Source organism: Bos grunniens, chromosome 14 (assembly GCF_055505025.1).
Source record: "Bos grunniens cultivar Pamir isolate PY7600 chromosome 14, Bosgru_T2T1.0, whole genome shotgun sequence".
NCBI lineage: Eukaryota > Metazoa > Chordata > Mammalia > Artiodactyla > Bovidae > Bos > Bos grunniens.
Window position 1 is genome coordinate 48,982,587 of NC_141178.1, and position 17,117 is coordinate 48,999,703.

At 39.5% G+C, this 17,117-nt stretch overlaps 1 protein-coding gene across 7 annotated transcripts in view; it reads right to left on the reverse strand.

Moving 5' to 3' along the window:
* Positions 1-17,117, reverse strand: part of SULF1 (sulfatase 1) — a 198,344-nt gene that overhangs the window by 86,674 nt on the left and 94,553 nt on the right. For 5 of the 7 annotated variants that reach the window (XM_086335453.1, XM_086335456.1, XM_086335450.1 and 2 more), the window contains exons 3-4: positions 8,168-8,237; positions 7,629-7,858 (exon numbers count right to left, since the gene is read on the reverse strand). Coding sequence is in view for 4 of the 7 variants with exons in the window: in XM_086335456.1 (XP_086191582.1) it covers positions 7,629-7,800 (172 nt within the window). In the remaining 3 variants the exon portion in view is untranslated. Of the gene's footprint in view, positions 1-7,628; positions 7,859-8,167; positions 8,238-8,705; positions 9,067-17,117 lie in introns of those variants that run through there. The other 2 variants (XM_086335455.1, XM_086335452.1) reach the window with 1 other exon arrangement.

Sequence of the window (17,117 nt, forward strand, 5' to 3'; positions counted from 1 at the left end):
TAGGATTCTGCTAGGTCAGCAGTGACTGAGAGAGGAGTGGCACTCTGGGAATCCTGCAAGATCTACCAGGTTTGCAATTCTGATGGGGTTAAAAATCAAGGCTCCAGGAACAGTCCTTTGGAGGTAGTGTGTACTGGGTTACTGGGGCCTGACAGAGTCATAGCCAGGAATTTCAATCGTTCTACAGGCTTCAAGTCATTTAGTCTCAAATCACATGCGTGTAAAAGGTCAGAGGGGAGAAAATGTCCCACTCATCAGGATGACTTTACCAAAATCACACAGTGAACTTGAATTACTTTATGTCCATGTCAAACTTTACGACAAAGATTTGCCTTTCCTGATTCAAATATCTTAGCATTTGATATTTGAAATATTTCAATATTTCGTACTATCAAACATTAAGCTTTTCATTGAGGCTATTCATCATGTCCAGAAAAACACAAAACTAGAAATTTGATAACAAATTTTGTCATCATCATTCATTAAGGAAGTCCCAGGTATGTGGTATTCATACATACCTGGTTTCATAGGAGACACACCTCTGTGTGAATTACAACTGCTCATGGTTTGATGAGTGATAACGACCAGCAAACACAGCTCTTATTAAACATATAGGGTTGTTTTTAGATGCCATTGTTTTATGATGGGGTAGAATCAATGCTCGAAATATATAAATGGCCTGTACTAAGCACATCCTGATAATTTCTTATGCCAACAATTAAGTATGGAAATTTAAACAGTGATATTTCTCATACTAAAAATGGCTTTATTGGTCTGTTGAAAATTTGAATTCTGAAAGCATTAGAAAAAAAAATAACATGATCGAACAGTACACCTTTTTCTACCAAAACTATGGAATTGATAGGGAAAAAACCCACAAAAAAACAGATGTTTCAGCTAAAAACAAGTTGGGGAGGGAAACCAAGTTGGGGGAAAAAGGGACTAAGAAGCAGATAATAAATCTGTCTGGAATGTTTCCAGGTCACTAGGACTCATTATTTTTTCCCCTAAAGAGCTAAAGGCCATTAAAAGTGGAGACTAGCTTTTTAGTGGAATGGAAGTAAAAATGCCTACAGGGCTAGACAGAGAAGGCAAGCAAGTGAAGCCAGCTCAGTACAAGAAAAATCACAATGCTTTCGTCTTTTCAGTTTTCTACCCTTGATAGAGATGTGAGTATACAGAATTTTCCAGACAATAAAAAACAGCAGTGTGGACATGATGGCAAAGACAGGTGCTCCTTGGTCTAGGTGTTGGGGAGCAGTGGAGAGTGGTGGGGACCCCGAGGGCCTGGGGAGGACAGGCCCCACCCAACAGGGCAGCTTTGACTCCTCTTCAAGCATTATTTTTTAAAATTTTAGCTGTGCTGGGTCTTTATTGCTGTGCACAGGCTTTCTCTAGTTGGGCTGAACGGGGGCTACTCTTTCTCTTTTTTAAACTTTTTATTTTGTATTGGGTATAGCCGATTAACAAACAATATTGTGATAGTTTCAGGTGAACAGTGAAGGGACTCAGCCATACATAAACATAAATCCATTCTCTTCCAGACTCCCCTCCCATCTAGTCTGCCATATAACATCGAGCAGAGCTCCACGTGCCACATACAGTAGGTCCTTGTTGGCTATCCACTCCAAATGTAGCAGTGTGTACGTGTCAGTTCCAAACCCCATAACCACCTCTTCTCCACATCCTTTCCCCGACTGGGGGCAACTCTGTGTTGCGATTCATTGCAGTGGCTTCTCTTGTTGCACAGCATGGGCTCTAGGCATGTGGGCTAGGTTGCCCCTTGGCATATGGGATCTTCCCAGACCAGGGATTGAATCCACGTCCCCTGTACTGGCCAGCAGATTCTTTAACCACTGGATGACCGGGGAACTCCCCTCTTTAAGCATTTAACTGAAGGCTGCCTCACGGGAATGTAAGGTTTTCAATGACTTTTCAAGAAAAGTCAGAATCTGGATTTTTCCCCCCTCTATTATATAAAAATCACTTGATTTTTTAAATGCTGCCTTGATTTTGATAAGCATGCTGGTCAAGCAAAACACATCTGTGGAATAGCTCTAGACTGTAGACCCCATTTGTGACCTCTGCTTTAGACAAAGTGTTTCCATGTATTTAAGATTTCTTAATTTTACTTATGATATAAGTAGATCATAAGTCAGCCTTCCTAAGATGTTAGCACCAGCCCAATTTCCTAAGAATTTAAGAAACGCCACATTGAACCAGATCAATGGTCTAATCAGCTCACTATTTTGCTTTTCAGAGTGGTACCCAGGGACCATTTGGGAAAGATTTATTCGATTTTTTTTTTTTTTTTGATGTGGACCATTTTTAAAGTCTTCATTGAATTTGTTACAACATTGCTTCTGTTTTATGTTTTGGTCTTTGGCCATGAGGCATGTGGAAATCTATCTTAGCTCCTTGACTAGGATCGAAACCACATCCCCTGCTCCGATGCATTGGAAGGCGAAAGTCTTAACCACTGAACTGCCAGGGAAAGGCTTTTGGGAAAGGCTTAGAGCTTAATCTCGTTGACTATAGTCTCAGAAACTTAGGGGAGTACCACAAGCATTTTTGATTTTCTTCTTTTTGACTTGTAAAATATTTCAAGTGAGGGAAAAATAGAATAAATACTGTGTCTTTTAGCTTTTAAAAACTTAACATTTGCTCATAGTTGCTTGAGATATAGTTTTATTTTTTTCAGAAATGTTTTTAAAATTTCATAATAAAACGTGGATACTGCTGATGTTCTTGGTTACCATTCCTTTCCTGGATGATAGCCATCATCCCAAACTCTTTTAACCATGTCCATTTGTGTTTTTTAGCTTAAAAAATAAAACCATAATTTGAAAAGATACATGCACTCCAATATCCGTAGCAGCGCTATTTACAGTAGCCAAGATATGGAGGAAGGAACCTAAATGTCCATTGACAGATGAAGGTATAAAGAGATAGGGTGTATATATATAAATACCCCATGTATATATATGATGGAATGTTACTCAGCCATAAAAAAGAATGAAATAATGCCATTTGCAGCAATATGGGTGGATCTAGAGATTGTCATCCTAAGTGTTATAAACCAGACAAAGACTAATATATGATATTGCTTATATGTGGAACCTAAAAAAAAAAAGATACACATGAACTTATATACAAAACTCACAGACACAGGAAACAAACTTATGGTTATCAAAGGGGAAAGCTGGGGGGCGAGTGGGCGGCAAATTAGGTGTTTGGGATTGACATACACACACTAGTATACATAAAATAGATAATCAACAAGAACCTACTGTATAGCATAGGAAACTATACTGGACATTTTGTAATAACTTATAAGGGAAAAGAATCTGAAAAAAATAGCTATTTTTATATGTATAACTCACTTTGCTGTATGCCTGAAATGAACAGAATACTGCAAATCAACTATACTTCAGTGTTTTTTTTAAAGATATAAATCTTCCACCCATTAGCTTTGCCTAAAAGCCTGAACTATTTACAGATAGAGGCATAACCTGAAAACCACTTCCCAAGTAGTGGAAAAAGCAAATCCAGAAGCATGGGGACCATTGGTTAAATTACTTAATCTTTCCACGGATTAAGTTTTCTTCTGGGGTAATGATCTTTGAACTACCCACCTAACTTGGATGGAATGACAATAAAATGCAATAATGAGAATAAATGTTCTTGGGAAAAGATAAAGTGTTATTCACATATCAGGTGCTAGCACTTTTATTAATAAATTCCTTCTGTGCCTCACCCCCCTCACAAAGTACCAGTTTATTTGTCCCCAAAGTTCAGGGAGTGTCCCTCATTCCTACTGAGTAAGAACTTTTCGTCCCAGCTTGATTTCATAAACTTGGATTACCATCCTTCTTAGTCTTGTCTTTTCAGACAAAAAAGATAGAATTGTTTCATTTTTAATTTCTCAAAAGGAAAAGTATTCGATTACAATTTTTGGAATTGTTTTCCTAAGCCTTTTCTCAGTCTGATATCCTTCTGGAGGCACTGAAGCCAAAATGCTTGCAGTATTACAGGCGCAAAAATTTTGCTTTTTTAGGCGAAGGTTTATTCAATATTTGGCAAACAAAATCACATGTAAGCAAAAACCCAAAACACATCAAACCATATCAAAACCACAATGAGAGAATATCTCACACCCATTAAGATGGTTATTATCAAAAATTCAGCAAATAACAAATGTTGGCAAGAATGTGGAGAAACTGGAATCCTTATGCACTGCTGGTAGGAATGGATAATGGTGCAGTTGCTATGAAAACAGTACTGTGGTTCCTCAAAAAATTAAAAATAGAACTATCTAATGATCCAGTAATTCTATTTCTGGGTATATACCCCAAAGAATTGAAAGCAGAGTCTCAAAGAGATATTTATACACCTATGTTCATAGTAGCGTTATTCACAATAATAGAAAAGCAGAAGCAACACTAATGTCTAAAGAGATAAATGGATAAACAAAGGGTGAATATACATAAAATGGAATATTATTTAACCTTCGAAAGGAAGGAAATTCTGAGACATGCTATAACATAGGTAAACAGTGAACAAGGACTTTATGCTAAGTGAAATAAAGTGAAAGTGAAAGTGAAGTCACTCAGTTGTCTGACTCTTTGCAACCCCACGGACTGTAGCCTACCAGGTTCCTCTGTCCATGGGATTTTCCAGGCAAGAATATTGGAGTGAAATAAGTCAGTCACAAAAAAACAAGTACTGTGTGAAACTGTATGATTCCACATATGTGAAATACTCAGAGGAGTCAAATTCATAGAGACAGAAAGTATAATAGCGAATGCCAAGAGCTGGGAGCTAGGCAGTTATTGTTTAATGGATACAGAGCTTTAATTTTATATGATGAAAAGAGTTTTTGGAGATTTGCAAATGTGAATGTACTTAACACAAACTGTACACTTAAAAATGGTTTAAGATGATTAAAAACAACAACAATACCAAAACCCAAAGTTAACTAAAGACTAGAGCAGAAAATTTCAGAGATTATGAGGACATTATAATCGGCCAGACAAAAGTCTCTATGAAACTGTACCCACCACCCAGAACATAATTTTTCTGCTGAGAAAGGTGGTTGGTCTCTAAATTTTTACCTATTGTTCACTCTAGTTCATCATCAACTTGCTCTGTCAATGGGATAATAAGACCCATCTTGTCATTATCTCAGAACCTAGGATATTATCATATATTTACAGGTTATTTTAGGAAGGGCTCAACAAATATTTGTTGAAGGATGGACTGATGGAAGGAATCATGGTTACATGTGTAGCTGTGGAGATTTGGACATAATACAGGTCTTGGGTTCACCATTTCCTAGCTCATCAGAGCCTAGGCAAATCTTCTAAGCCTTGTTTGTCTTAAGCATAATCTGAATAGAGTAGTAGTAACTACTACATAGAGTGACTGTGAAAATTAAACAAGTGAATGCTTAGCCTGGTGTCTGGGAGGAAAATCAAGGAAAGAAGTAAAGACAAACATGTAAGAAACAGTTGGCCACCAACTCTTCACCATTATATCCATGTGCTTCCCCTAGAAGACAGTATCTAGTAATTGCTTAATAAATATTTGGCTTCTCTGGTGGTTCAGTAATAAAGAATCCTCCTGCCAATGCAGGAAATGGCAGCATATGTGAGTTTGAACCCTGGGTTGGGAAGATCCCCTGGAGAAGCAATGGCAACCCATCCCAGTATTCTTGTCTATAGAATTTCATTAATAGAGGAACCTGGTGGGCTACAGTCCATGGGTCACAAAGAGTTGGATACGACTGAGCGATTAACATACACACACACACCCTATCCTTTAGTTGCTCTCAATCAAGTGGAAGAGACAAGGACGGAAACACACGGTGGATTAAGGGCCCTGCTGGAGGCAGGTCCGAGGTGGTAATAAAGTTCCATCCACCATGCTGGAGGGCAGGATGGTTTTGGTGAAGGAGGATCCCTGAGGGCAAGGCACTGAACTGGGTCATGAAAAATAGGTAGGGTTTCTCTAGGTGGGGGAAGGTGGAAAGAGCAGAGGTGATGAGATGTGTAAAGGCATGAAATATAAGTGAGGGAGATGAAACCACTAGACAGTTTCAAACAACTAGTTGTTTCCATGAAGCACAGAGCAAAACTGGGGGAAAGGAAAATAGTCTTAGTGAGATAGGTATGGGGCAGATGCCCAGAGCTCATCAGCCTGCAGAGAGGAGGTTTTTAATCCTCTTGGCAAGAAACATCTTGGAGGGTTTTAGCAGCAGAGACCCAATCAGATACTTGCATGAAATGAAGAATAGGCAGGAGGGGCCAAGACTAGAAGGGACAGGTACCATCAGGTGATCAACCAGTTAGGAAAAACTAGGAGAGTGGAGAATGGCTTCAGTGAAAGGGATGGGTATGAGAGATGTTAAGGAAGGTGAATTCAAATGTCTTCACTTTCCTTATGCTATAGGTTAATGAAAACTTAAACCACCAGCCACATACACACTAAAGTCACATCTCCAAGATTTCTCATTTTGACATGTTGCCTAAAAATCCATGGTCGAGTTTAAACAATTAAGTGAGAGACAACAGACTGCAAATCACATCCAACAATTATTACCTCCACTGGCTTTTAGTGCTCTTGTTTCTAGCTGAATCCAAAGAGTTAACTTTGTTGAGATTCCATAGTTTGGTTTCAAACTGGAAAACAAAGTCCCCATCCCTGTGGATCGACTTCCAGCCTACAGGGGTTTAATCCTCAAGGAACCTAGCCAGAGGAGCTCTGGAAAGAAGCCCAAGGTATTCTGCCAGCATGAACTGCAAGACTAGAGATGGTCAAGTTCAGTGTGATAGCCTGAGAGCAAGGAATTTGGTTCAAGAATGGAAAGGAGTGCTGGTGACAACTTGTAAGGGCAAACTTTTCATCTGTCTTAGGTACCATAGAAGAACTTGATCCTAAGCTTATGGGCAAGGCCGTAAGGCTGGGCCATGAAAGAAGATGAAAGGGTGAGAAACCCAACCAGAAGATTTAGAAGCTAAGCTGAAACACTGGATGTTGGCAGGCTTTCCAAGCACTCCAGAATTAACCCAGGTGAGTGAATTCTTCTGAAAAGCATCCTGTCTAGTGGGTGGCAGTGATCTGCAGCAGAAGAAGATATGTATAATGCTGTAACTTTTAATTTCCTAACAATTACAAGCTGTGAATAAAGGATTCACCTTAATAATAATGACAATTGGAAGTTCCTTGTGTATCTACCTTTGTTCATATGCACTGCAGAGAATTACAGTCATACTCTCATGTTCTTCGAAAGAACTTTGCCCAAATATTTTAAAAAGCTCTTGACCAAGAGTTTCCAAGGTGCACGATCCAATCCTTGACTTTTATAGTTCTGTGTTTCCTCTCACCACCCCCATTCTCATACCCCCCCACCCCACATTGCTTCAAAAACTTAAGACCAAAAAAGTCATGTCGAAACACAAACCAGATGCTTTACCATCAATGTAAGTACATTTTATAAACTAGGTTTTGGTTAAGGTACTACTGTTAAGCATCAAATCCCTGAATGTTTTCAGACTGTTACTGATACCAGGAGGTCAGTCAATCATTCGAGCAAAAGGGATGAACAAGTGAAAAAGCCAATGTCTCACCCAGCTCCACGTCTTGATCATCGGTGAGCACAAGAATGATGTTGGGTCGTATGTTTTTTCGTTCCTGCTGTATCCGTCCTCTGAATCTTGGGGACCTGATGCTGGAACTGAAGCTCCCCAGCAGCTGCGTGCCCAGGACAGCCAAAACCAGAGTACAGCAAGAATACTTCATTGTGCTTGCTCCAATGTTGCAAAACTGAGAAAATGTCTGTCTCTTGATTCTTGCAGGTCTGGGCAGTCAGAGAAAGGGGAGAGGGAAAGACGAAAATGAAATCCAAACCCTGAACATGGTTGCAGAAAAAGGACTACAACTCAGTGAGAACTGGCACATAAACTGGCAGAGAAAGGGCTGCCCGTGAGTCAGAAGCAGCAAACCCTCCCAGCGTAGGGTTGGTTTTTTTTTTAAGCGCTTGATTATTTTGCAAATTCACTTTTGTCCTTTATTCTCATTCCAACTTTTCCAATTTCAAAATTCATTGCCAAAATAGAATTTCCAGCACAGAGCTCGGATGTAAAAGCTTTCTGACAAGAGCTAATACCTGGAATTAGGTATCCCGGTTGAAGAATCAATTGTAGTCAGAAGTGTTCAGGACATCTGCAGAGTGGGTCCTGGAATGGGGAGGAAAAAAATACAAAGGAAACGTCAATCAGAGATTCTGATACAGATTTTTGGTCTGAAACTGTCTCTTAAAACAGCATAAATATATATATGTGTTTATATAAATTATTTATTCACCATATATTTTATAGTATTTATATTAATTATATTTATGTGTAAATATAATATACAATGTATATTATAATATATATACATACACATATATAATTTAAAATCTGTACTCCAAAAGGAAGAAACAGAAGGAAACAACATTCAGAACTGCTTAACACATGACTTGAATAATATCTTCATTGCATAATCATAAACACAGTGATCTGGGTATCCTCCCTGCTCATGTTTTAATAGCATTAATACTTTAAACATCCCCAAAGAAAACGGATGACTGATGAGGAAAAGCCAGCAGTGCCCGTGAAACCACAGTGCCCTGGAGTGTTTGCCTCTGGGAAGCGTTAACTCACCTGCATGCGATATTGAGTACTCATCAAGCAGAACGAAACGCAAAGCTGTCATTTGTCATCTGCATGATGTCACTCACTACCCAGGAGAGTTCTTTCTGCTGACAAAGACTTCAGAGTAAGTGGCTGAGAGGGCAACCTTCCCCAGCCTCCGAAGAGCTCCTAACTGTCCTCCATCAATCACCAGGGGAAGAGGCGCTTCCTCCGGGCTGGGCTTGTCCCTCGGTCCAGCCCGCATCCCCAGTGCATCAGTGCCGAAGGGGACAGAGCCCTCCTCTGACCGTCAGCACCAGGCTCACTACTGTCCAGACCCAGTGCAGTGCCGCCAGCACCGAGCTTTGGCTTTGCTGCAGCAGATCTCAACCTGCAAAGCAAAATGATTGATGGGCTCTGAGGCTGGAGGTGACTCTTTCACCTTAAAAAAATAATAAAATCTGGAGGGGAGCACTGCAAAATCTTTGTAAGTCTGCACAGGAGGAGACTTCAGAAAGGGTTGGAAAAATGCCTCTTTCACTTTAGAACACTAACCTGCTGGACGCTGTTCTTTAGGACTTCTGAAAGATAGTCCTAAAAAAAAAACAAAAAAAGCATCTTTCTCTTGAATGTTCATGAGGGAGCATCTGTATGGGAATTTCAACTGCCCTAAAATTAATTAGATGGCAGCTGGTTTCAGCACCCATTCTCTCTCCACACTTCTGAGGTCTGTATTTTGATCCTCAACAATCAACTGACATCAGATAAATACGAATCACGAATGAAGTGTGAGGAACCAGAAGAAAAAGGACTCCGTTGCTCACTTCCATGTCTTAAATTCTGGAGGGTGACACGGGGCAGTGAAAGAAGAAAGAAGGGTATACTGTTTCCCCCTGCCATACAGATTATTGTGTTTTACACAAACATACACGCCCCCATTATTTTAAACTTTATGAGCTGTTTTGTAAACAGTTCTAATGCTTTTGACTCTGCAGCCTGTAATTATTCCTTGGGAGGGAAGGAGAGGGAGAGAGAGAAAGAGAGAGAGAGAGAAAGACTCAATAAGAAGTAGGCTTTAAAACAAAAATCCAGTGTCTGCAGCAAGGCAGTCCTGACCACATTATCTGCAGAGCAACCAGCTAACCACCTCCGATTGATCCTGTGGCTTGAGAAAGTCAATATGCACAGTTTGGCGTGTGGGTTTTTTCTTGTTTTCTGTTTGGTAATAACTTGGGGTTATTTCAGTGATTGCGGTGCCTGCTGAACACTGAAAGCACGCAATTGTTCTGCCCTGACTGGTGGGTTTCTGGGCATTTGGTTCAAATCATGAGAAAACTGATAGGAGCACGAAAAGACAAGAAAGCGAAAGAAGTGAATGAAACAATGGCTCTCTCCCGTGGAGCAAGCATCAGTCTAAAGAGTTAAATACAGAAATTTCTTAGAGGGTTGGTTCTTGAAGTAATAGAACTTTACCCACCTCTCAAAGCCACGTATGAAGAGATAGTTAACAGGGCTTCTTGCATCCCTGATCATTTAAACCAACCTCTGTGGACAATGGTGACCCCCAAAATACAGCCAGACTCACACTGTATCGTGTGTGCGCGGTGCTTGGTTTAAATAATCAGTCACACATGCAACTGAAAATTCTTGACAATTAAGATGCTGATAACATTCCTTGGAACACAATCCATGTTATGGGTTATTCTTTTCTTTATCTTATTTACCTTTACTTCCTCTTTTAGGAAAAAGAAAATTAGCCTTAATGGCACCCTGTATAAACTACATTGAAAGTCATTTCCTAATAAAGAAAAGAGACAGGAGAGAAGATGTGAGCTTTACCTCTAAAGTGGCTTGCCTTGCCTTTCTGGAGAGTTAAAAGGTGCGAAAGAGACCTACATTTTTTGTTTTTCTTTTTTTTTCTGCCACAGTTTATTATTGATTCAGGGGATTCATATGTAAAAGCCGAGAAGCTGAGTGGTAAAGAAAATGGAACTTTCAGACAAGTCTGTTCAGCAGGAGCGCTCCCTTGACTAAAACACACAAAACACAGCACTCTGAAAAAAAAAATGTGCACACAGACAATTCTTTATTCAAAATTGACCTTTTAGAACCTGTCATCCTCTCACTGCCTGGTTTCTACCTCCAGAAGGAAAAAAAGTGAAGAAGAAGAAGAAAAAACTGACAGACAGAACGCAGACCTTGACAAAGGAGACAAGGATGCAGTGTTCAAACTGGATACTTGGTGGCGGACGGCAAGCGTCCTTAGAGACTAACAATTTGTCTTGAGAAATAGTTGAAAATGGGAGAAATGTCCAAAGAGGTTTTTCTCACACATGGAAAGTGAACTTGAGGAACGGTGCTGTATTCATGAAGCGGGACCAGAACACAAGCTGCTTTTTCTTTAGGATCTAAAATGAAAACACCAACTATCACTATGGCCAATTGATGTGGAAAGTTTGCAGTACTTTGTTTGGGGCAGTCAAGCCAACTATAAATGTGACATAAAAAGTTTCAAGTCACATATAAAAGAAAGAAAAGACTGGGAAGCCTTCAAGCCAACTGGATAGCAAGTCTAGTTCACATATGCTTATCTAGCAAAGCCCCACACTAAAACAAAGCCCTCATTGCCCTCATGGGTTTAAGGGGGTCTCTGTCTTCAACAAAGTCCACCCCTTGTCTAGACAGCTGGGGTGGAGGTAAAGGGATGGTGGTAATATGCTTGTCCACAGCCCTGGTTGTCAAGGTATAATCTGGGCTTTGGGGGACCCTGAGATCCTCACAGATGGAATCCAAAAGACCAGAACTATTTTTTTTTTAGTAAGACTGGGTCTTATGTTTATTTTTAATTATTATTTTTGGCTGTGCTCCATCTTCATTGAGGCACATGGGGGCGTCTCTAGTTGTAGAGCCTGGGCTCTCCATTTGCCATAGTGAGATCAGCAATCCCTGTCATGGGGGATCTTAGTTTCTTGAGCAGGGATGGGACCCACATCCCCTGCATTGGAAGATAGACTCTCAACCACTGGACCACCAGGGTTGTCCCAGACCGGAGCTATTTTGATAAGAACGCCAACACTTCATCCCTCCTGTACACTTTGTTGATATTTGCACTGATGGTCTAAGAGCAACCATTTGTAAAAAACCAATTTGTACAACCGCTTTAGTACAAATGCAGGGAGCATCACATATAGTTTTTTAAAAAGCCAGTTTCACTCAAGATGAAGCTGTAAAATGATTAATTTGATTAAGCCCTGAGTGTCAAATACACATAGGCCTCCCAGGTAGCTCAGTGGTAAAGAATCTGCCAGCCAATGCAGGAGATGTGAATTTGATCCTTGGGTGGGTACATCCTCTGGAGAAGGGAATGGCAACCCACTCCAGTATTCTTGCCTGGAGAATCCCATGGACAGAGGAGCCTGGCAGGTTGTAGTCCACGGGGTCTCAAAGAGTTGGACACAACTAAGCAACTGAGCATGTCCCTGTGTGCTCAAATACATGTCTTTTCTTTTACATTTTCTGTTTTATCAGAGAAAAGGGACACATAAAACCCTCTGCTGTGTATGGAGGTGTGATGCTTATCAAGGGAAACCACTGTGTGACTAAGCTGCAAGGTGAACTGGATCCATCTCCTTTCTGTTTTTAGTCAAACACTATTTTTACTTGGTAGAACTATTTGAACTTGGATTTTTGGAAGACGTTTTCTCAAGTCATGAATGAACCAAGACTCACTTCAAGGAAAACAACTGACAGTATTCGTCACATTTGTTGCTAATGACAGAAATCTAGTTTTCAAGTCAAAAGCAAAATTTTGGAAAACTTTTATCTGCCACTGTGAGCTTGGCAGCTTCTCAATAGGTAAAACTTTTCTGATGACGTTGATGTTGATATTAACAAATGTTATTTTGTGATATAAAATGAAATGTGTCAACATTTAGACTATTAGTATAAGTCAGTGAACCAATACTTCTGAAATGACCAAATGCAATGTTACAAAATTATACAGAAGTAAAAAATGCTCACTCAAAGTGCAAAATGACCACTGAATCTTAATATAAGAAAGTATTAAAAGCTCATTCATGTGGTTTCAGATTTCTTATGACAACTGACCTATAGGAATCACTACTTGTCAAGTTTTGGTATAGTATCAAAGAAGATCTATAAGTATCTGAAAAAGCTTTTGAAATAATTCTCCAACTATTTACCCATGGGAGGTTGAATTTTGTTCCCATAGCTCACCCAAAACAATACATTTCAACAGATTGAATGCAGAAGCAGATATAAAAATCCAGTTCTCTTGTATTCATATAAATATCAGATTTGCAAAAATGTGAAACATGCCATTTTAATCACCAATATTCTTTTGGTTTGCAAAATAGTTATTTTTCATAAAATATATCATTTAACATATAAATGTATTGTTTTTAATTAATAAATATTTTAAAAAATTCTCAGTTTGAATTTTTAAGTATCAATAGCTAAAATCCCCATAAAGTGAAAGCCACTCAGTCATGGCTGACTCTTGCAACCCCATGGACTATACAGTCCATGGGATTCTCCAGGCCAGAATACTGGACTGGGTAGCTGTTCTCTTCTCCAGGGATCTTCCCAACCCAGGGATTGAACTCGTCTCCCAAATTGCAGACAGATTCTTCACCAGCTGAGGCACCAGGGAAGCCCCAAATCCCCATAAACACAAGCTTAATAAATTACTTTATTTTTTTAAATTAATTTACTTTTGGCTGCCTATATGGCATCCAAGCTCCTAGTTCCCTGACCAGGGATCAAACCTGTGTCCCTTGCACTATGAGAACAAAGTCTTAACCACTGGACTGCCAGGAAGTCCCACAAGTTTAATAATATAAAGGGATAAAAACACAATTTCAATAATACAAAAGGATTTCACGTTCAAAGGGTTTGAGAATTACTGGCCTAGAGTATATAGCCTTTCACCTCTAAGGCCCTCGTCACAAACTTAATTCATTCCCTCCTGCCCCTTAAAGCTTTGAAAGTTTACTAAGTTCTAAGTGCCTGGTATCACTGTTAAGTGATGACATTCTGTGTTTTTTCTTTTTTAATCTGAGGATAACACAAAACTTTATAAATGAATGCCCACACATCTCAAGTATGAGAGAGATAGGCTCAGAACAACCCACTCAGCACAGAAATCAACCTCTTAAGGATGAGGCAAAGGAATTGTTTCCAGCACAAAGCACTCCACTTCAGAGTGAAGACAGAGAAAAAAAGGGACATCATAACCAATCACAGCAGTAGGGGAGATTAGGCCAGCAGCATGCAATTATTCAAAGCTGAATTTAGCCAGAACACACTTAGTTTATCATTAGAGTGAAGTGAAATAGGACTATACTAGCAAGAAGGTGGAATCCCCCCTCCTGATTCCCCCAATCAACAGAGTTCTCAGCATATCCTGGGGTCAGTTTACATGGCCCTCTTCCCTTAATTTTGACTTTCAAGTTTCCCATACATCACTTTTTTTTTTTTCTATAGAGGAAGCCTTCAGGATGTGCTAGCTTCTTTATGATATATGTGAAACTATGAAGGAGCTAATTTCTTCTTTTAAAAACCCCATAGCTGGCAAAGTTCATCTACTGTTAATCCCCAGAAAGCCTGTTCACGGATCTACTTTATTACAACTCCAAGCAAATAAGATAGACAACAGTCTCCTTCTGGTGCAGTAACATTTTTATACCCCTCGAATAATAAACCTCTCCCAGCCACCAATGACAGCTGGAAAGTGTGCATCTCTGACCTGGAGCATCTTTGGGGAAACACTTGGCTAAATGATGAGATCCTCCTTGAACAATGTTTGCTTTTCTTCCCCTTTCCCCCTTTCTGTTCTTTGTCCCCATAACACTGTGAATAGTGACATTGGAAGGAACCTTGAAAAGTCATCTGTTCACAAAATTGTTAGTGTTGATCATCCCCAGGGTACGGTGAGGCAGAGGAACAGATTCTATTTTTTTATTTCATTTATGTCTAAGTTGGATTTCTCCCCATGATCTGTTGCACAATAAAAATAGAAAAAGTATTTTTAAGCTTCCTAGGTTTTCTCTTTGTCTTCTCATGGAGGAAGAGGATAGAAAGATATAAGCAGTGATAAGAATGAAGGGAGAGGCTATAGCAAGAAATATACTTATGAGGGAGGTGGAAGGGGGGTATAAGACGGAGGGGACAAACGTATACCTAAGGCCAATTCATGTTGATGTATAGCAAAAATCATCACAATATTGTAAAGCAATTATCCTACAATTAAAAATAAAATATAAATTAAAAAAAAGAAGAAATGTACTTATGAGGATTATCCTACAAAGACAGGAGTTACCTACATAACAAGGAGCTCACCAAGAACATTTTAGGAAATGCAAAGCATCCAAGATGGAGATTTTCCCAGCTTCTTTCAAATAGAAATTAGGAAAGCAAAGGAAAACAAAGTGACCTAAAAATTATGAGAACAAGACAAACCCAGAAGGACCTGATATTTTTGAAGCAGATGCTACAGAGTGTCTTACAGGTCTGATAACAGTCACGAGTTTCAGTGGTGGCCATGAGCTCCAAGAAAAGGGGAATAAAAAGATTGCTGACTTTTAAAAGGGAGGACATTGGAAACTTCAGTTTGGGTCTGATGATAGGAAGCATATTGATAAAAAGAACCATAAATGTGGTCTTAGAAATCTTAGTTATGTCTTAAACTATATGGTTTATTATATTAAATTTGCCTTTGGTTTCATATCCTTATACCTTAACTGTGTTGAAGTATCTTAAAGGTATTGCAGAAGTTAGCAGAAACAGTTTACTGCAATAACAAGGAAAAACAAACAAACAAATATCAATGACTTAACACATACTGCAAGTCACACACAGAGTGACAGGGAGCTTTGATCTGCTCGATCGTGCATAGATGCAGTCTGATGGGGGCACTGTTGTTTTATTCTTGCCATAGCTGGATGGAGAAGAAGAGGAAGAAAAAAACTGGAGATTCTTGTGGTAGAGCTTTTCATAGCTCCAACCCAGAAATGACTCCAATCACTTCTAATATTTCATTGGCCGAAACTAGTCACATGACCCCAACCAACTGCAAAATTGACGGCACAGATGAAGTGTGCTGAGCACTACCCTCTACCACAAGCATCACGTTTCATCAGTACCTTATGTATTTATCTCTTTTTCCTAACTATTTGGGTTCACCAAAAAGTTTGTTGAGGTCTTTCTGAAAGACGCCATGGAAAAACTGGAAAGAACTTTTTTGCCAAACCAATAGATATACACACACATGTGCATAGTTAAGATACACGTATAAACATATTCACACATACAGACACATATTCAAGTAATGAGGAAACATAGTTTTCTTTGTATTTTAAAGTTCAAGCATTCCTAGATAACTAAAAATGTACCTCTGAACAAAGTTGGGAATTCTGGGGACATATTTTGTTTTAGTCTGTTTCTCTGATGTGTATCATTTGGCACAATATGAATTTATTTCAAAGTTCTACAATTCCTGTGATACGTTTTAAGTTGAAGAAAATATTTAAAAAATACTCAGGTGCTATATTTAGATTTCAAAAGCATTTCTCAAAATATTTCCTTGTAGTTAACATCTTTGTGAGGAAAGAGGAACACCTGACTTTAAAAATTAAGCCACAGTCAAGAGAGTTTGTGCTGGCCTATTTTCTACGTGATAAAGCTCACTACCAACATAACATACTTTAACATTTCTAAGGCTTTAAATACAGCAGCTGAGTACCGAAGAATTGATGCTTTTGAACTGTGGTGTTGGAGAAGACTCTTGAGAGTCCCTTGGACTGCAAGGAGATCCAACTAGTCCATCCTAAAGGCATATTCATTGGAAGGATTGAATATTCATTGGAAGGACTGATGCTGAAGCTGAAACTCCAATACTTGGGCCATCTGATGTGAAGAACTGACTCATTTGAAAAGACCCTGATGCTGGGAAAGATTGAAGGTGGGAGGAGAAGGGGATGACAGAGGATGAGATGGTTGGATGGCATCATCAACTCAATGGACATGAATTTGAGTAAACTCCGGGAGCTGGTGATGGATGGACAGGGAGGCCTGGCGTGCTGCAGTCCATGGGGTCGCAAAGAGTCAGACACGATTGAGCAACTGAACTGAACTGAACTGAAATACAGCAGAGTGGAGATACAAGTTCCTTCCAAGGGACCCTGCTGGCCTCATATGGAGTCATGATGCAGAAAAGGAGGTCTGGGAACACTGTGAAAAATGAATATGCATTTCAAAAGACAGCAAATTCTAGTTCTTAGCTCAAGATTTAGGGATGAGTTATGGGGAATTCACAGTTGCGATAGTGGTAAAGAACCCGCCTGCCAATGCAGGAGACATAAGAGACAAGGGTTTGATCCTTAGGTCAGGAAGATCCCCTGGAGGAGGCCATGCAATCCACTC